This window comes from Chenopodium album, chromosome 17 (genome assembly GCF_948465745.1).
Source record: "Chenopodium album chromosome 17, dcCheAlbu1.1, whole genome shotgun sequence".
NCBI classification, from domain to species: domain Eukaryota; kingdom Viridiplantae; phylum Streptophyta; class Magnoliopsida; order Caryophyllales; family Amaranthaceae; genus Chenopodium; species Chenopodium album.
In genome coordinates, this window is record NC_137850.1 from 2,048,728 (window position 1) to 2,070,333 (window position 21,606).

Here is a 21,606-nt window from a genome sequence, read left to right on the forward strand (position 1 = left end):
ATTGTATCTATATTTGCTATGGCATTGTTGATGTGTGTGGCAATTACAAGAACAAAAATAGAAATCGTAGCGATTTTAAGTCCTTCCATTTATTTATATTAAATTAAAAACTAAAATTTTGTTGAAAATTTTAATTGTATTAGTTAACTCTAAATGGTTGAGAAATGAGATTATATATAACAATAGTATTTCATAGTCTTATATATAGATTTTTGCATTGTTTATTTATGGCATCTGAAATTGTGAGCTAGCATAACTTTCTCCTTCATTATGGTCTCTTTTAGCACTTGTTATTTTGCTAACAATTGGTGCAATTATTTTTTAGGCTTAATGGAGGGAAGGAATAATAAATTGGTTTGCTTTTATGTTTATTAGGTAGCATAATAAAAATTATACAAGTATGTCTCACATTTCTCATAATGCTTTGGATTAAGGAGAAAATATAAGTTTATCACCTTGATAACAAATTTTATTCAAAGTTATAAATTAAGCAATAATTTTATATTAAATATGAGCCCTACAGTTGCAAATATAATTATAATAATGTTATGCTGACTAGACATTGTTGTTTATTTATTTACAATTTTGTCAATTGATAAACAAATTTTGTTTATCAACAAGATAAATTAGGGATCCTTATGAATTAAGTATGCATCAAGCTTACAATGGTTTGGATTTGTGATTGACTCTTACAATTTGTTCGAAGCCTTAGGAAGGAAATTGATACAAACATTGATTTTGATTGAGAGCAATAGGGTGAGCAAAAATTTAGAGTACCCTAACCTGGAACCAGAACCTGCTCAAAACCACAGGTTTCAGAACCGGAACCTGTAGATCAGGTTTTGGTTCCGAGTAATAAAATTGGGAACCTGTTGCAACAGGTTTCGATGTCGGGTATTAAAATTTTAGACCTGGAACCTTTAGGGTACCCTGTTAGTATAGGCTCCCTATAGGATACATAAAACCGGAATCTATCATTTAAGCCCAATCATAAAAGCCCTATATCAAAATTGTATAAAAGCCTTCACCTACCTCTCTTCATTCTCTTATTCATTTTTCATCTTACTCTTAAAGGTTTAATTAATGATATTAATATAAGTATTTATAATTTTATATTAAATATTCTAGACAATCTAGTAACTATTAAGCTTATTTTGAAAGACAAGGTACTTTGTGCTGAGGTTCAGATTCCGGTTCCTAATTTTTAGGAACCTATTGAATATGTTCCAGTTCCGGTTCCTATTTTTAGGAACCTATTGCAACAGGTTCCGATTCCGGATCCTGAGATTTTTGCAGGATACCCTGCTACGCTGACCCCTAGAGAGCATGTTTAAATTCTACTTTGATTAACAATATTTGAAATAGAGAGGAAGAGGAAGATGAACAATGTTTTACAAGTAACTCCTTTTTTTATACACGTGATTTATATTCAAATTGTTCATTTTGATTTATTTCTTGTGGATTACTGTATAATAAACAGCATACCTTAATATGGGTGTCTGGCTCTCATATACAAACTATTACAAAATACAAAGTATGAAGTACTCCCTAGATAACATGTACAATTACGAGAATACCCTACATTATGGTTTGAATAAAGTGGACCAAAGGAGTCAAAAGAAAGTGGACTAAACATGGACCAAAAGAGTCAAACATAGATACAGCAAAAAAGCACTGAGATGATGAAAACAAATCTTAGGGCAAAATTAAAGTAAGATTCACAATCCTTAATACTACTACAAACAAACAAACAGCAATGAACACTAAAATTAATTTAATTTTTGATATTGGATTGTGGGGTTCCATATACTCGAATCAATCAAACCAAGTTGGCGCGTAATTTCCAATTAAAAATTACAAAAAAATTAAAAACAAAATTATGGAAGAAATTAGTAATGAATTACCCAGATCCAAATCCTCTAAAAGATACCCTTTTCTTTTGTACTGTTCTTGTAAATTACAATCATCATCATCATTTCCCCGACTTTTTTTTTTCTTTTTGTTTTTTTTCTCTTTCCTCTGTCAGGTGCTTTGTTTTTGTCTAATTTTGCTGAAGAAATTTTGGGAAAGTTTGAATCTTTTTGTTTTTTTATGATTTTTTTGAGAAGGGGTGATGGAAACTTCTGGAATTGAGCGCATAGAATCTGATGCTGTTCTTGTTAATCATCAGGTAATTTTGATATGCCCCCTTTTGTTTATTTCTGTTAAAACTGTAAACATTTGATAGTAGTAGTAATACTATGTGTGAAGTATATGTTTTCCCAATTGTAGAACTAATACATGTATAAATTTCGGGTTTTCGTTGTTGTTTCGAATTAGCGGTTTTATGGTTCATGTGTGTGGGATTGATCGATATTGGATAGGTAATTATTTTTGTTATGTGCTGAATTTTTTTAGGGGGGATCAGCTAGTTTTGATCATCTCTCAATATTGCATAAAATACTACCTTTTCAGGCCTATGTTTTCTGGGGTTTTCAGGAAAATGCAGTAACTAAAATCTAGCTGCAAATCACTCTTGTACATGAATAGTTATAATTTGGATCATACAGAGAAGATACTTTCGAAAGCTTAATCTTCTGGGGGTAATATCCCAAGTAATGGTTTTACAGTCTGGGTTTCAATTAAGGACAATCCATCTCCATCCTCGTGCTTGTCGGGGAGTGGTGTTTATTAGGCTAAATGGCAACTCTGGGCATATTAGGTTACCTTGCTTTGCTACTTGGTGGAACTTACTGTATAGAGAGTATAAGATTAAGGATGGTATTGGAAACTTGTTTAGCTACGGAATAATCCAAGCAACACATGTGAATGTCGCACATTGATTAAAGAAGAAAGAGTTAATTACTTAGGGACAACACCCTATTGCCAATGGTTTTAAGGTGGAACCTCCTTTTGACTCTGCAAAGTGGACTCTCTGTCGATGAGCCCCATACTTAACAGATGGAGATTCTGTTGTAAAAATGCACTTGTATGGCCAGTCTGGTGTGGTTATGAAGTCATTGGGATGGAATTACTGAATGAGGTAATAGGAATGAAATATGCCAATTAGCCAGGGTGACATTAATGTAAGGAAAATGTTTCAGCCCTCAGAATTTAACAACTTGAGTGTTCCTCATTGGTACAATATGACATCTCAAAGGGCAGGAGGTTTCTTGAGGGTAAGTAATTTATTGATGAATTAAGTGATACCTGCAGGAGTTATTGGGGGAGGCAGGTTGTACTAGTCTCAATGACAATGACCTCTATGTGGCGTAAATAATCCTCATACTCCTTAATTTGGGACTTGGGAGTGGTTAGCTGCAGCTTATGATAATACCTGATGACTTGCATGTTTAATTCTCTTCTTCTGGTAACTCTTGGCCTCTCCAGCATTATATAATTAAGCATTTCGAGTCTATTGCAAAATTCTAACCTTTTAAATTCTGCCATCTTCAACTAAGTTGATAGAGTTTGCTTGCTACTTCAGCATTAGCTTTGTTAACAATTTTTTAGGACTACTGTATGCTCTTATAAGCTATAGCTGTCAGTTTCTGCATTGCTGAATTGTGTTATGATATGTTTCTGTCATCTGCTCAGGGTGAACACATTAATGAGAGCTCTGTAGCTCGTCAATCAAGACGTCCAAACCTATCTCATCTGCAAATTCCAGCTAGGTCTCTAGAGAATGTGCTCTCTAATATGAAAAACACAGATATTCTTACCTTTTCGAGTCCGTCTTCCACCAGAGCAGGGTTGCCACCAAGACCTTGCTCAACCGGGATCAAATCATCTGTGAGAAACATGCTTCCACAGAGAAGCCTCTGCTCAAAGACTTGCTTTCAGGATGGTGAAAAGACATTCCTAATTTTCTCAAACATACCAAAGTCTGACACTACTATGGACAAGCCTTCTACTTCAAGGTCATTCTCTCTAAATAAGGTTTTTTCTTCTCCTTCAACCAAGAGAGCATGTTCATTACCAGTTACGCCTATTGCAAATTCAGGTCCCCAGTCTGGGCAGGAAAGGGATGTGTATCCTGTCAACCATCTTAGTGACTCAGTGAGTGATACATTCTTGGTTTTTATTTACTTATTTTTAATTAATTTGAGCTTTGACCATATTGTTTCAGTTACTGTGTTGTATTCATATGAGAACTAGTCTGTCGACCTATGTTGTTGAGTATATGATTTATTTTCATCCAGAACCAAGAAGCACAGCTGCCAATGAAACGCTCATTTTCTGTTCCAGTAAATGTAAAAAATGCAAGCTTAAAAAGATTGGGTTCTACAGGAGGTGTAATCCGTGTTGTTCCGGTGACACCTCATCAAGTGGAAGTTGATACTTCTTTGCTAAATGATGCTGCAACTGGAGAAAGTGGTATGTGCATTGTAGTTTAAACTTTAAAACTTTTCACTAATCATGATACTTTGACAAAATATGAGTGAAAACTATTTTGCCTTCTACCTTTCCTTGCTATGAAAATCAGAACTGTAGAAGGATTATATTGGGTTAAAAATTGTTTAATAAATGATGGCTATACTACTTAAAAATTGTTTGCATTGCTTTAATTAGCAATGATACACTTCTTTATTCTCCAGTGCTTCACAAACAAAATGAACGATGTCAACTTCCCAAAGTAGTTCACTTTTGATTCTCAGTTATTTCCACTACCCAATAGTTTTTATACCTGATTTGTCCAATATCAATTGCCAGATAAATTTCCTCTGTTCTTTTATATTTGCAACTCTTGCTACATATCTTTCTGGTGGTCAAACTTTGCAAACTTTGATCGATTTTTTTATTTTACTAATGTAATAAAATCTATTTAGAACTTTGTTTGATTTGTTTCAATATATATTTCCAAATTATTATCTTTTCATTATTTTCAATTTTTAACTTAATCGTAATTAAGATTTTAATGGTCTACAGTTTGCTTTGTGTTGCAATAATAATGGAAATTATTTGGAAAAAGTAGGCACCTTTCATTCATTAGTACTGCCTCTGCCATAGGGGAATAGGTACCTTTTCAAAGAATATAACTGAACGCTTCCTCAAGCTAATATCTAATTTACAATATCAATTATCAAAATAAATGATCGGAAGTCTAACAAAATTTTCTTATTTAATGCATTACTTCTCCGCTTTGTATGGAGTAAAAGAGGATGGAAGGTTTATTATTCTGTAGGGCTGCTCTCTTCTGTGATATTAATTAGGGATACTAGTCCACTGGAACTATGATAACAACCTACCATTTATATGAGAACGGAGGGTGTAGTAGATTATGATTGAATTTCTCAAAATACCTCCATTTGATAAAAGCAATGAAGTTATGAAAACGTTACTTTATTGTGTTGGGTTGAAGGTTCATTTACCTTATTAAACAGATGTAATTCTAGCCTTTACTTTGTTATTTTCAGCAATTATGCAATGGTGAAAATAATATACATACAACTTCATTGATTGTTTGCTGTGATCTGGAACTCTAGTTAATAAAGATTCCAGTGAAGACATCCCTGAAGAAGAAGCTGTTTGTAGGATATGTTTGGTTGAGTTAGGGGAAGTAGGTGTTACATTTAAGTTGGAGTGCAGCTGCAAAGGTGAGCTTGCACTTGCTCACAAGGAATGTGCTGTAAAGTGGTTTACTATCAAAGGAAATAAAATATGTGATGTCTGCAAGCAAGATGTGAGAAATCTACCAGTGACTTTGTTGAGGCTACCAACTCCTCGTCCTGTCCAGACCAGGCCACCAATCATCAGAGAGAATACGCAAGTCCCGCATACCAGGCAAGTTAGTGGGGATAACTTGCTCCAATATTGTGACTGTGTTTTAAAGCTACCTTTATTGTGAACTTGCTAAGAGTACAAGGAAAACAAGAAAAAATCTATCTCAGAATTAGTTAGAACTGGCTGATCTGTCACTGTAGATCTAATCTGTGTTCCAATTGAAGTGAAACTCTTTACTCTGCATACCTCTTATACATGTCTTTTAAGGACATGCACAAAATTGAGGAGCTGTCAGCTATTGCTTTGGTTTTTAGATCTGGCAAAATATTGATTTGGTATTATAAAATGAATTGCTAGATAATATGAAGAAGAAAAGCCAATTTAATGGAATTTAGAAAAAAAGAAATATAATGTGAAAACAGAAGTTCATTTTATATTCTGTAAACATAATATTAATTTGGTTTTCTGAAAATGCTGGATAAATTGGAAACTATTTCATGGAGAAAATGGAAAATCTCCAAAATTTTGCATGTGCTATCCAGATTTTTTTGTCAGGGAGTGATATCATCTTAATTTTCTTCTCACAAATGCTACTGCTTTGTATGCTAAGCTGCTACGGAGTAACATGGAGATTTTTGCATAATTGTAACTTTTTACTGTCTATCGATAATGTAACTGCCAACTCAATCAATCAAAGCCTTAATCCCGTAAGTGGAGAATGTAACTGCCAACTGTACTGGTAAATTTAGTACACAGAGAGAAAACTTAATAAGTATGACGTATGTGGAAATGTGTACTTGTTTGATGAACTATTATCTGTAGTGCATTATAGGTGAAATTGTTAACTGAATCTTATAGCTTTTTTCCCCTTCATTTTATTTGCAGGATCTGGCATGATATTCCAGTTCTTGTGTTAGTGAGCATGCTAGCATATTTTTGCTTTTTGGAGCAACTTCTGGTAGAAGTTCCTTCCTCTTTTTTTTATTTTTTTTTTATTTTTTTTTATTTTTTATTTTATATATATATATATATATATATATATATATATATATATATATATATATATATTTTATTATTTTTTTTAAAGCTTTGTTGTTACTACTTATTTGGATTGCCGAAGGCCAAATGATGCCATAAGCTTGACCTGGATTCTTAGCTTTATTTGGAAGTGCTTGTAGTTATTGTTTGCAGTTTGCACCATGCAGATGCACTCATAGGAAAAAAAAAATATATATAATATTAATAAAATTTATTGTAGACGACTAGACTATTTTTTTCAGGAGAGAAAACTTACCATAGTTACTGTAACAATTGAAGATATTCCAATCCTTTCTTTTCATCTTAATTCCCCTGTCCTGACTGCTATTGGCTATTGTGTTTTTATCATTGTGTTCCAAATGGATTGACAATAAGTTCTGCACATACATAGGTGTCAGATCTTGGCGCACGTGCTCTGGCCATATCATTACCTTTTGCGTGTGTTCTTGGTCTTCTATCTGCCATGATAGCATCTACCATAGGTAAGATTTTCTGCACGAATCTGCTGAGTTCACTTCAATATATATAGATTCTCATCTTTCAAAAGTTTTTGCTTCTATGGATGCAGTTAACAAGGGATACATTTGGGCATATGCTTCGTTCCAGTTTGCAATTGTGCTCCTTTTTGCTCATATCTTCTATACTGTAGTAAGAGAAACTCCCACATCAGACAATACAGTCTATGCGTTTTTTGATTTAATGACAACCTCTAACATGCTTACCTTTTTATGCGTCTTAATACAGCTTAATGTTGCTCCACTTCTGTCTGTTCTTCTTTCCTCATTTACTGGATTTGGAATTGCAATAAGCACAAATGCGCTAATTGTGGAATGCCTTAGATGGAGAGCAAGTTCTTCTGAACAGTTTTTTCATCCTACAAATAGAAGCAGGCAGCCAAGGCAACACCTTCGAGATCATCATCATCATAATCAACATATCCACCAGCATCAACACCACATGCATCATCAACCTGTGCATGTTCAAGAAGTCTCGTTGGGGCCCATGGATAATATAAGATCATAAGAAACTGTGATAATGCATCCACTGTCCCTGAGACAGATGTGAAATGATGTTTATCGAAGGTATTATAAACTTCAAGTCCTATATTCCCTTCTGAAGTACATTAATTGCCTTCGTATAAGTGATAAAACTATGTTCTCTTAGTTAGCTTGCTCTATTTTGGGTGTTTTAGTTTTCTTGTGTCGTTTCTTTACTTTTTTAAGTTCTCCACAGAGCTCTATTTCCTGACTACCCCTATTAAATAATTTTTGCAGAACCAACTGCAATTTACTTCCTCTTTCTGAAAATATCTACAATGCATAGTTCTGTTGGTCTGAACTATCCCTTGACCAAATCTATTAACTTAATGACCATTATCGTGACTGTAGTTTCATCTGTCTTTCTGTTTTGGCCTGAGATTCTTGATGAAAATATCCTCTATTGTACATGGGTTCGACAAATTCCATCTGTTGACTGTCAGCCTAATGATAACATATTCCCAATGTTGTGGAGGAAAATGTGGAGAAGAAAAATACTGGTAAAAGCAAAGGCTTTCTGTGAAGTGTATGATATTAGACTATTAAGGTGTTTAATTGTCTTTAGCTAAATGGCTCTATTCATTTCCTAAATTGACACATTTACTAGCATTAGCTTTAAATTTAAGAGGATTGGTCGAATAAATACTTAGTCCCAAAATGATTTGTTAGCCGTCTAGCCGACCCCAAAATCCCAAATCATACCGGGACTAAGGCTTTGTTGTTGTTGTTGTTGTTATAGATTTTAATTTAAGAAAATCAGTTGAAAGTATGGAAAAATTCACATGTATTTGAACTGTGACATGAACTACACATTTTATGTAAACTAACTCATTGCACTTGGTTAAAGGACCATAGGTGATAGGCCCTAGTTCAATATTATCCTACCTCCATGCAGTCTATCCCAGAAAGAGTTAGAATTGGTTAAGTATTGTATATCGAGAAATCAATGCCGCTGCAAGCTAGATAGAACTTATTACAGAAGAGATACAATGACTTAAATTTGTGTTCGGGCAACCATCACTTATCACCTTCAGTATCTTTTGTTCGACTTTTATCACTCTCCTAATGTATTACCTTCAATCCAAGCATGCCTGTAAAATCTTACTCGTCTATCTAGTATTCCTGGAAAATTGTTTTCTCTGCAGGTCTTTATAATCATTATCTCTAATTCTCTAGTAGTTTTGACTAATTAGGGACATATTTACATGTATATGAATCTTTCAGAACTCTGTCAGTGGCAGGAACTGGATGAGTATGTTCTTGCTATATAATTAGATCAATGTAATTTGCTGACCAAGCTTAAACATTTTATCTTTTGTAGTTTGTGTTCATGACTTATTAGTTATTATTACAACAACAATTCTCAGTGTATCTTTATTTTCCATGCTTGCAGTGATCTCCTATGTACCGAACACGAATATCAAAGATAGAATGACAGCTGCTCGGTTCTTATAGAGATTGTCCTTGAAGTGACATCTGCACCATCAATGCAATACTAACTTCTTCAATTCTACAGGATGACAGTGTTCCTGAAAGAAAAACTGTTACCTACCAAGACCAGTGGTGCGAAGAGGTACAGTGTACACCAAAATTCTTGCTAGCTGCTTCGTTCTCCAACGTCCTCATTCCTCACCACGTTCTACAAAAAGGGATTTCAAAACCTTGTAATCTTGAGCTCTAGCCTATGTTTCGGAGGGAAAATGCTTCAGGATGCCTGCTGCCTTTTCCTCTCCCTTCGTTTCCCTCCAGTTTTTTTATAGCGAGGGAGATGGTGGTGGGATACTCTCCAAAACCTGGACAGTCCAGTAACTAGTTTTTTGTTAGACGGAGAGAAGCCTTTGATGGGAGTATTGTGGATTCATACATGGAGCGTTGTTTAGTGTTGTTTGTGTGTTTCCTTTTTAGGCCTTGTAAACTCACCACTTTGTCTTCTATTGCTCTTTGTAAGTTGGTTTCATCTCCGCTTTGGTTATATTTGTGTAACAAGAACCACAAAGGGTATTAATGTAGACGAAATTCAATCTAAGGGTATTACCCCCAAGATTTTAATATACTAAATTAGTCGGCATCCACTTTGGTAAATGAAGCTTTTATAACACGCGTTTGTCTTGTGATTTCAACCTTACTTTGTTTATGCACAATCATAATGTTCTTACTACTAGTTCTAACAGAAGTCATTTAAAGTTAGGGAAAAATGAAAATACAATCTATGTTTCTTTCCTCACGATTGTATGAAGATGGCATGGTTAAGGCTACACTTACAAATAAATTCCACACCCTCTTATTTGGCTTCATGACCCTATGCAGCCAGTAACATATTTCTGTGGGAATATAGTCAGTAATTGAGGCATTGATATACGTGCCGTGTTTCAGAAATAGAGCTTTAGCTGCAGTTCCATCACCCACAAAACAGAGTTTGGGAACTAAATTTCAGAGGCTTTGCCTCAGAGCCATCCAGGGGCTTGGAATTCTTCTCCCAGAGCTTGTACATGATCCGGGTTAAGGCCGACATACGCTTATACCATCAACAAGGCACCCTTTTTTCACCTGAGACAGGAAGTTAATGATCTTGCTAAAGTTCACAGCATTTTTTTGCAGAAAAACTTCTATTTCCTAATTTAGAATCTATAGTTAATATGCTTGCTGATCCAAATAGTGTAATGGCAAAGATGGATTATACCCCTTGATTAAAATGCCTGCTGATCCAAATAGTGTAATGGCAAAGATAGATTATACCCCTTGATTATTCCAGAGTTAACATAACTAGTACTGAGTATGATGATGGACTCGTCTCAAAGTGTATGACGGAACCACAGGAGAAAAAGATTTAGACAAGATTTGATCCATGTCAAGTACCAACCCAAAGACTTATTGCATCTATCTATCTATCTATCTAGCTATTTATAACTACTACTAAAGGCAAATCAGGAATCACATGTGTCATCTCCTGATTAAATATTTTCCCGCCGTTTTTTTGTTTCTTTTTTGGATTTTTCGTTTGGTCAAATTAAACCTCAATAACAATAGTATTTTCTTTCTATCTTACGTAGTATATATTTTGAATAGAATTTTAGTCAAGGACTATGTATTTTCATTCTTTTTATTTTCTCCAACTTTATTATTTTTTTAGCAATAAAGTCTATTTTAATTAAAAAGAAAATAATTTGATAACATATATAAATGTATATTCTTTAATTTTCTTTATCACAAAGTAAAATAAAAATTAAATAAATTTGCGTAAAACATTGTGTCGATCAAAGTATGTCAACAAATTATGGACGAAGGGTATATCCATGTATGTGTCTTATACGGGTACAGATCTAAAATTTATAATTTTTAAGGGTAGTATAAAACCTCATAGTCCATAAATTTCTTTCATATTATTTGATTTGTTAAGTCTTTTGCATAATTAATCTTGATGTCTTTGGCATGAGCATAAATTGAAATTCTAGCTATTTTGTTTTCTTTAAAAATATACTTCGTAATATTTTTTTGCCGCATAATTGTTATAATATAATTCACTATAAAATTTAGTAAAAACGAGCATGACACGGGACTTAAACTAGTGTTTGATACAAGTCATGCTCTAAGTTTTTTTTTTTTTTTTTTTTTTGGGGGGGGGGGGGGGGGGGGGGGTGTTGGATTTCATTCTGTTATGACAATGAATAGGCTAACCTCAAAATACAACAAAATGATCATTTTTAAAAGAATTAGAGTTTTTTCCCGGATAAACAATCATATAAATATATAATAACAAAGTTAACATAGAAACCCTATTCTGACCTTGCTGTGCTTACACTGACAATTCATAACAAAAAGTTCCATTACAAATGCTATGATATGAGCCTAAAACTTGTATTTCCTGAAAACTCTAAGGAGAAGTTGTGGATATGGCACATTGGCATACCCTTCTGTATATAATGCCACATCTGATTGCCTACAGAAATCATTCAAAGATGAGGGAATTCTGTCTCCATTTCATTCCTCATAATTGTATGAAGATGTCACAATAAAGGCTCCACTCCGTTACCATATCCATTATATTAAATTACACCCCTCTTATTTGGCTTCATCACCATCTCAACAAGTCTGTACATCCAGCGATCAAGCAATCCTACAAAAATAACAGCAATGGAAGCACCAGATCAGATATTGAATACACAGTCACACTGATGTTAGGAGTCTAGATACAAATGCCAATATATGCACGAAACCTCCCAACCCCAGGATACTGTAGCCCCATGCACCATGTTCAAAGTTTTTTCCAATCAATCTGAACAAGATGTCATGATCAGTGTCTAATATGAAGAGCCAAAGTTCTTTCTAAACTATTTCAGATGCAAAATATAAAAGAGCCCCCTTTTTTCTTTTTGGTTTTTCAATCTGCAGATTCCAATAGTCAATTTCAACTATGGAAGTGGACACCAGACAAATATGAATTCTTATAGTCACTGTTTGGAAATTAGTGACTTTGTGGCTCTTCTTGGACCTGCTAATCATATAAGTAAATGAAGGAGCAGCCAAATTTTGAGTATAAACTCTGTAAAAATCTATTACAAAGTCCCCCGAAAAACAATTGGATTACAATTGCTCAAAATTAATGCTAGTTCAACAATGATCTGAGATAATTGTGGATGACTCGAATCACAATAAAGATATTTTAGATCCATTAGAAACCTTAGCATATAAGACAAAAAAAATGATGAAAATTTCTCATCTTTGCTGCTTTTGTGAAGCACCTAATGTTCTTCATAAGACCTTTCAGTCCTCCATTTAGAAATAGATAATACTTCCCTGTTTCTCAATTGATGCATCTCTTTCCTTTTTGGGATGTTTCACAATATATGCATCCCTTTTCTTTTTAGTAAAATTTTATATGCAAAGTTACTATGTTGCCCTCAACTTAAGTGGGGACCAACTCCACTTTTACTTTACATGCTATGATTGAAGGTTAGCATATGTCCAATTATGATAATTTCTATACTCTTCTCTTCTCTTTTTGGTGTGTGTGCTAACTCTTAAAAATGCATCAATTGAGAATCAGAGGAAGTACTACTTTCATGCTTGCCAATGCAAAACTTCAATCATTAATATCTCTTATTATCAATAATTATTAAAAAAAAAAAAGAAAAATTTTTTAAAAATTTTATATGATGATTGATGACCCATCTAACATGTTCTCACATGACCGTTTTTCATAATTATAGATCGCCAAAAACAGTCCAAGTAGAGTATGTGAATAGTGTAAAAGTTGGAACGTTGCAAATAATTCTAATTTTATATGATGACACATCTAACAAGGTTCACATGACTGTTTTTCATAAGTAAAGATCACCAAAGATGGTCCAAGTAGAGTATGTGAATAATGTAAAAGTTAGAATGTTGCAAATAATTCTAATTGGAAGAAGAATAAGATTAACCAGCAAGGACATGGGCAATCAAGCATACCTGTCAAAGCAAAGGTACCCCCTAATACTGCACAAAGCCTAGTGAGGAAATGAAGAAAACTGCGGCGTTCTTCCCTGATTGTTACAGTGATAGGTGATAGATCATACAAGAAGTAAACAGCTGCCAAAGATGATAAAAAATGTTTAGAAAAATAGGCAGCAGGGAAGAACAAATAGCACCTTTAAAACATAGTTTTTACTTGCTTCATTACCAACCTGGCCATGTTCTATCAAAGTCTTTCATAGGTGAAAAGTATTCTGTGACAGAAAATTGGTTGGTAGGCAACACATCTTTCGAGGTATATCTGTACTCGGTAGGAACAATCTACAAAAATAACAGATTTAGTTTAGTCATGAAACCAGTGGGTGCTTGTCTGACAAAATAATAAAGATGGTGGCTGCAAGGAAAGCTACTCAAAAGAAAAATCATCTCACATTGACATTAGGCAAGCATCAACTCAGACAAAATTTTGATGGTACATGATGCTCAGTAATGGGTAAACATTTTATTTAAGTTCCTAAGTTATGTATACTCGAGAGTTTTAATCCTTAATTTATACCGTAAACATTGTTTACATTATGTGAAATACAGCTCCCTGATCAGGGACTTAATCATATTCTAGCATGGAACAAAGCCTAAGCTCCTATACCTAAATTTCTTATCTCTCTCTTGTACTGCCAGCCTTCCCCAGTTACACCACCTCCGGTTACTTCCATATAAAACTACCTACAAGGACATTATCATACTCTGGCAGATTTATAAACTTTATTACCCAGTAAGACTATGAACATGTTGTGTGTCACAATCAGAATATTATTGCCACATTCAGTCCTAACGAGAATTCTATGTGTCTAGCACTCAAACTCAATAACAAACTTGATGCAAGCACCAAGCAGCACAACTGAAGAGCCATGATTTGACACACACAAAATACTAATCCACCAGTTCACAATTGTAAGTAAGATAAAAGTGAGAAAAAAATGACACTCAATGAAATGATAATGGATGAGAGTTCAACTGCGGCATTGCTGTAAATACACAAGGTCGATCATTGATTATATAAGTAGCGGTAGTAGGCAACTTAATGTTATGAGATGAAGTCTAAATTGAACTGAAGAAAATCACCGTAGGATGCTCCAAAAGATTTACGATGTCCTTTAAATAAAAGATAAACAATCATAGATGAACCATAAGCATAATACATGATGAAGCACCAAAACCCTGAAAATCAAGGCCCGCTTGAAATTTAAAGAAAAAGCTTAGACAGTGATTAGCATGTCACACTAAAATTTTACTGTCCATTAAAACATTAAAGAGCTGAGATGCAGGTAATCAAAAGGCAACATATGGAAAAGATATTTATTACACGTGTTTATTGAGCTCACAGAATGACTAGGACATAAGTGGCATTAAATGACACCCAACATACCTTGATATAGTATTTGAAAGTACCACTAGTACCACGCAAGATGCGAACTGTCCCATCAAGGGGGTTATGAATTCCAGGATAAGTTGGGCCAAATGATAGCTCATGAATCATGTGGCTTACATTAACGCGATTAGATCCTTCAAAAATCTGTCAAAAGACAAGAACTTTTGATTACTACTTCACTCATCATGCTAAGAATGAACATTACAGCAGTCAAATGTTTTACAACATCCAACATTCAGAAACTCATATCTACATTTCCATTCTTCTAATTTACATTTTCTTGTTTAAATTCTTTTTTAGGAGGGAAGAGGGGGGGGGGGGGGTGTTCCTGCCTTATTCATGCATCAGTTGCCCCACCTCAGATTACCAAACATCAATCCACTATTTAGCTGCATATATTTCATGCAGGTGTAGACGCGTAATTATATTCTCCTTAGACTACAAGCCAAAAATATTTCCATATTTACATAATCTTTACATGTCAAGTTATTTCAACCACCCTTCCACAGAAATTCATTCCTTCACTCGCAGAATAATTTGCTGCATATTTCAACAATGGGCATGGGAGCAGAGCCTGAAATTCTTCCTAACAAGATAAACTAATAATATGGCATAAAATCCTCACATATTGAGTGTACATAATAGCATTTCAGAAACAAAAGGACACAATTTCCACTTCCATAACTTACATAAAGCAACCTAATGTGGAAGTTGTAATGGATTGTAACTTCAATTACCAATCATGACCAATTTCATCAGTACAAAGAAAACTATCCAAGAAAAAACTTGTGACTTAAGCAGCTACATCTGCAAAAATTGTAAATTACAAGTGCATCAATTGTTCTATTTTCACAAGATCTCACCATCTGAGCAACAAAAATGTTCAGTCCATGAACTGATATATGAAAATTCCCAGCAACCCTTTGCACATCTAAAACGCCATAAACCTGTGAAAGATATAAGTTCATTCACTCGTTAGTTGCTTTACCACAGTTAAAACAATATCATAGATAAATGCATTTGAAAAAAAAAAAGACAAATACCCGACAGCCTTCTCCATTTGCCATTGCCTGCTTAACTTTTTTTACAATGTTTTCAGTCTCTTCATCAAAGCTTTGCAGATGACTTTTCTGTTTTGAATCTTCATGCTTATCTTTATCATCACCATGCTCATCTTTGTGGTCATGCTGATCTTTAGAATCCTCAGGTTGATGTTTAACATGACCTACCAAGAAATGTTCTTTAGCTATAATTAGTGTGTCTATGCTAACAGTCAAACCATTTCTAAGGAGGGAGCATCAAGCATGTCATCATAACTTCTAAAATGGGAATTTGATAATTTATCAACCCATTGCAATTGATGAAAAGAGAAGAAACTCCTGAAATGCTGTGGTCAAGGTAAACAAAAGGTGGAAGAAGTCTGAGCCTCTCTATTGTACCCATGATACATACAAGAAACTACAATCACAGATGCCAAATTTATAAGGTATGAATGTAATATTGTTTACATATATAGAAAAATTCTTCTAGTTTTCTTTTCAAATAGCTTACGTTTATGTGTATTGTACTTCAATATTAATATTCTGAATACAACTATTTACATCTAAATGAATACAACTATTTACATCTAAATCAATCACTTAGGGAGTATAATTACTCTTCAAGCCAAAATAATTTATTGTTATTACTCATTTATTCTTGTTATACATTCATTTGCTGTAAAGACCAATAAGAGGAAAGAGGGACCACCCATGTGAGAACACCCCTATGTTTTGGAGGAGAGAAAAAGACTGAGGTGTACTTGATGGATTTAAATAAGTCCTATTTGATGGGCCAAGGGAGGGAAAAAGAAATAACAGATTTACTTTACAGGAAGAAAGTAAAGGTGGGTGGAACAAAATGAAATTAATGTAATTAAAAATTGGAAGTAAAATAACGAAATTCCTAACTATAGGGAGAACCTTTTTGAAATTTGAAGCTATACACTATTCAGCAATTTATTTTTTCCTTTAGGAAAATATTGCTTAGTACATATGAAATAAGTAAGAGAAGTTAAAATCCATCTATTCCTAAAAGAACAAAGAAAATGTCATGCACCATAAGTATTAAGTATTACCATGGTCATGAGAATGGCTATGAGAATGATCATGGGACTGGCCCTTCTCCACCAAATCAGTCAAAAATTCAGTTCCAATAATATGGCCATCACTACTCAAACGAAGCTGCAAAATATCAAAGGGGATGTGTTAGTAAATAATGTCTATTTCCAACAGAATCATATTGTACTATATTACTATTGCAGTGTTTGCACGTGCTGGATAAACGAGTTTGGCTTTTATTTTTTCATTTGAAGATTGTCTTAAAAGCCTTTATTTATGTTATCTTAGCTTGTATATGATGACCATGGTTTTGAGGCTTGGATGTGGTTGAGATTGTGGTAATGGTCGCGTAATCACTTTCATAGGCAATGCAGGTGGAATGTGGTTGTTGTGACCTAATATTTCGGTGGCAGTAAGCTCAGAATCCTTCACAGTGCGGTCGCAATGTAGTGATGTGGCCGAGACTTAATACCATGAATGTGATACTTTTTCATTAATACTAGTCATTGTCCTATTAGGTTTTTCTACTTGGAGAATCACATGATGTCTGATATATAATCATCCAAAAATGCTCAATAACTATGGATTATTGAAGGGGAAAACATGTTATTTTGTAATCTGTGACATATGGAAAACTAATACATAATTTTTTGTAACTACAAAGTTGCTGTACTTGTTAAGTAATGAAATTTGAATTGGCTTATAGCTACTACCTAGTGCAAAAAATGATAATAAAAAAATCTTTTGATCCAAGGTAAATAAATGTGGGTAGAATACAAAAGCAAAGTGAATAGATAGCTAAGACAGAAAGACTTCTAAATCCATTCTTGTTGGCTTCAAGTTCACAGCCTACTCATAGCACCTTTTCTTGTCATTGCTAGTACATGTCCTTTAGTAAAAACGATGACATGGCATGATCCTAGGGCATGAGAAGGGTTCCATGTGGTGGCAAATACACTTACATACTACACTTTTTAATACTCACTATATTAGTATAGGTTTATCTTTAACACAACTGGCAACAAATTATTGATTTCGGTTTACAAGTTTAGGTACATATATTGGTAAGATTTTGCTTCTTATTCTATAACGGATAATTTTGTAAGCCCACGCCTAAAGAAACTTGTAATTGATTTAGCCTTTCAGTGTAGTTAGAAGTCTAGTTATTTTGGTTTTTACACAACTAAAAGGCATGTCATTGTATGTTATTTTGAAGTTTTGACTGATTGATAGAATTAGGAATTGCCTAAAGAGTTGTGCAACATTTTCATCACTTGAGTGTTAATTTAGTTCATTTGGAGTCAGAATCTCAACACCAAGTTTGACTACATTCTCAAATAAGAAAAGCTCAACAAACAAAACCAACCTTATATTGTAATTTGTGCGTGAATGGGACTTCAATATGGTTTATGTGTTTAATTACCCTTGTGTCTAATTACTCATCAAACATCATCCTCAAGTGAAAAGCTAAAATCTGGATCAGCCCTTTTATTCCCCCCCCCCCCCCCCCCCCCCGGCTGTCCTTGCCCCCTCAGGCACTAGACAAACCAATTAATAAGCAAATAATAAACAAAATGTTCATGATTGATTGGTGGTGGTGGATTCTTTTATCATCCTTAGACCTTACGAAAGGAGAATAAATCTTCTTGGGAGGGGGTTGGTTGTCCAAGATACAATATTTACATCAAATGTTGCAGGTGGGCTAGGCATACATATTCCTAAGAAGAACATATTTAAGTCTATACTTACTCATCCAATATCAATCAATCAATCAATCAAAGCCTTTATCCCATATATACTTACTCGTCCAATAACATTTTTTTAAAACATGTCTCATGACACTTGATAAAGTTTCCCATAACTTATAGAGCAATGTAAAGTGATTTTATTTAGGCTCTGTATTTGTCTAGAAACCTAGTAATGAAATGAGATGTTCCTGTTACAGAAATATAAAGTTCCTGCAAAGTCAGCGTGATATTGAGTCTCACTCCATGAGATCTAATCCACTGATTATTCCATGCAACTACTCATGCTCAATTAGCTTTGTATCTGTATTCAGCAATGAAATCTTATCTCACAGGACATGAAATAAAGAACAAGAACATCCACCTTTAGTTTTGTGAGGAGAAAGGTGTACTAATCTCATTATGACACACAAAACCACAAGGAAGATATTCATGGATTTGTAACAATCAAAACAATTGGTGCCAAGGATTGGAAAATCAGGCCATCAAAAATCATAAATCTGGATGAAGCATAACATACTTTCCATATATTTGTATCAAGATCCACTTCATGCTTTCCTGACATATCTATAGCATCCACACTGAGAACTGCGCAAAACAAAGGTTACATCATGAAGAAATTGAAAACAGATAAGAATGCCAAGTTCACCATTTACGCAAAAAGCAAGTGGTGTCAGGGACAGGAGTGATAACAAAACAAGAATGATCAAAATCACAACATCCATACTAACCATCGCATGGCAAGGAAGGGAATGTCATATTTATGTGTATAGGAAGTGTTTCACCACGCTTCAAATCCACAGACATCTACAAACAAAAAGCTGTAATTAATTGCACTTAATAATCAAATGGCCATAATAATGCGACAAGTAAATGTTAGGTAACAACTAACCTGATTAACTGTATAGGTACTCAAATAATATCTAAGCTCATGTATGAACAGAGTGGCCATAATGACCAGGCCAATAATAGAAACTGTAAAACCAAAAAGACAGGTTAGCCATCCATACATACAACAGTCTCTGTGCGACAAATGAGATAATAAGCTAAGGTTTGAATACGAGACAGTTAAATGTTACAAAAGTTTCAGCCTATATTAAGCAAAGAAAACCATTAGTTTTCACTTGGTTGGCCAGAAATTGCTCTACCCATTAGCTGACCTAATAAACTACCTTTCTTATGGAGTACCACTACCTTTTTACAAACTTTTTTTTCAATCATGAACCTTATAAAACATGTTATTCAGTCCACACTACCATTTGACGAAGATCATGAGTTTTGAACGTCAAGTATGACCCACAAAACCATATCATATAACTGGAAGTGAGGCAGGGAACTTATTTTAAAAGTTATACTCATTGTTTTGTTTTTGTTTTTTTTTTTTTTTTTGAAACATTATACTCGTCGTTTAAATCTCACAAAATCCATGAAATGACGGTGTTAATTGAAACTAAATCTTATAAGGTCATTAATAAAAAGTACTGGAAAATGCGATACTACATATATAAATTGTACTTTTTCACGATTTCCCTTTATTATCGAATTTCACAATTTGAAGCAGAATCATTCATCCTCCCCCGCATAACAATTCATATTTGGGGTATAGACACTATTGGTCACTTCAACTCTACTACCATAGCATTCTACCATAGAATATCATCTTAAATTTTCTGCGGGCATCGTTGTTGGGTGTTTTTATTTTCATCACTACACTACTCACATGAGTGTCTACAATGACATAACACCAACAAAATAACCCAAAAAACCAGCAAATTAGTTGATAAAAACAACTTTGCAAGCTAAAATGTAAGAACCCCATTTCAAATCAGAGCTAACATAACCTCACCCAACTAAAAACACATCATCGAAATAGGGTTTTCGACACAAATTACAACCAGGAAACCGAAAACAATAAAACGAAAAATCATAGGGCAATCTCTATAAAAGCAAAAAAAATAAGGAAATATACCAATAGCGCCAGATTGTGTCTTCTGCAACAAATGTTCTTCAGCACGAGGAAATGCATCAAGCCTCTTTATAGCTTGCTTAACCCCCATAATTCCACCCCGATAACAATATAATTAACACCCTTTTGGATGAAATTACCTGCTCAACATTAAAATTACAGAATTATTGAATAATTTGCAATGCAGAACAGACAATATTACTGGGAAAATTGAGATTATGATGTCAAATTATACACAAAAAAAAATTGCATAATATATGAGAATTTATGAATCATAAAGAATAACGAAGATGATCTAATCAAATGGGTATGAAAGAAGAGAGAGAAAGAGAGTTACCGGAGTGATGACGGAGGTAACGGCGGCGGCGAAGAGGTGAGAAGGGAGATCGTAACGGAGCAAGAGCAAGTGGTGATCTGTTGAAAATTAGATACAACTTTGGATTGTTTCTGTTTTTGCCGGTAAATTATTATTTTTTCCACAATATTCAAGCTGATTTTTTTAAAAATAAAAAATTAGAAATATTTATTTTGATTAATTTGTTTTGGTTAATTGATGTCCTAAACAATTTCCTAAAAAAATATCTTAAACAAGTGTTTCGGCAAAAAATGAACTAATCAGGTCTTGAAGGGCTACTGATGGAGCTCGGATTTGAGCTTTGAATGGGCCTGTAAAATGAAGTCCGATTCGACGCCCAAATTAGATGTCAAACAATGCGTATTTTGAGAGGATTTTAGGGGAGAGAGAATGGAGGATGGTCATCTTAGATGATAAGAGTCACCTCCTTTTACCTTTAATCCCTTAAGAGGTATTTATAGTAGTACATGATGGGTATTGGTGAACCTTAGTTGCACATGTATGGGCGATTATGGGCCATATTAGTGCATTTGGCTCATTCAGAGTCTTTTTATGCTCTTTGGGTTTATATAGGTAAATTATCCTTAACTAAAATGGATATGATCATTTTAATACCCAAACAACAAGTATTACACTCCTACTCTTTTTTTACTTTTAAAACTAGAGTGTGTTCACGATGATATACTAAATTGTAATTTTAGTACTGGTAATTTTTTTGTCAAATGTTGAAGTAGTGTTAGCTCGTTTTTTATCCTAAATTTTTTGGACCAAAGATTTCCCAAA

At 34.1% G+C, this 21,606-nt stretch overlaps 2 protein-coding genes across 2 annotated transcripts; one reads left to right on the forward strand and one right to left on the reverse strand.

Annotated features, from left to right (window-relative positions):
* Positions 1–1,707: 1,707 nt before the first annotated feature.
* Positions 1,708–9,839, forward strand: LOC145587359 (uncharacterized). Its single transcript, XM_081644089.1, has 9 exons — positions 1,708–2,170; positions 3,577–4,038; positions 4,182–4,356; positions 5,466–5,763; positions 6,589–6,661; positions 7,133–7,223; positions 7,310–7,389; positions 7,486–7,823; positions 9,172–9,839. Exons 1-8 carry the CDS (start codon positions 2,114–2,116, stop codon positions 7,762–7,764), a joined length of 1,515 nt encoding a protein of 504 aa, XP_081500215.1. The 5' UTR covers positions 1,708–2,113; the 3' UTR covers positions 7,765–7,823; positions 9,172–9,839.
* A 1,621-nt stretch (positions 9,840–11,460) lies between these two features.
* On the reverse strand, positions 11,461–20,937 carry LOC145587361 (uncharacterized). Its single transcript, XM_081644090.1, has 12 exons — positions 20,806–20,937; positions 20,472–20,608; positions 19,395–19,477; positions 19,234–19,309; positions 19,023–19,090; positions 16,775–16,880; positions 15,702–15,883; positions 15,522–15,605; positions 14,656–14,802; positions 13,442–13,550; positions 13,227–13,346; positions 11,461–11,892 (listed from the first exon to the last, which is right to left on the reverse strand). The coding sequence occupies exons 2-12, from the start codon at positions 20,557–20,559 to the stop codon at positions 11,822–11,824; spliced, it is 1,134 nt and encodes a 377-aa protein (XP_081500216.1). The 5' UTR covers positions 20,560–20,608; positions 20,806–20,937; the 3' UTR covers positions 11,461–11,821.
* Positions 20,938–21,606: the final 669 nt, after the last annotated feature.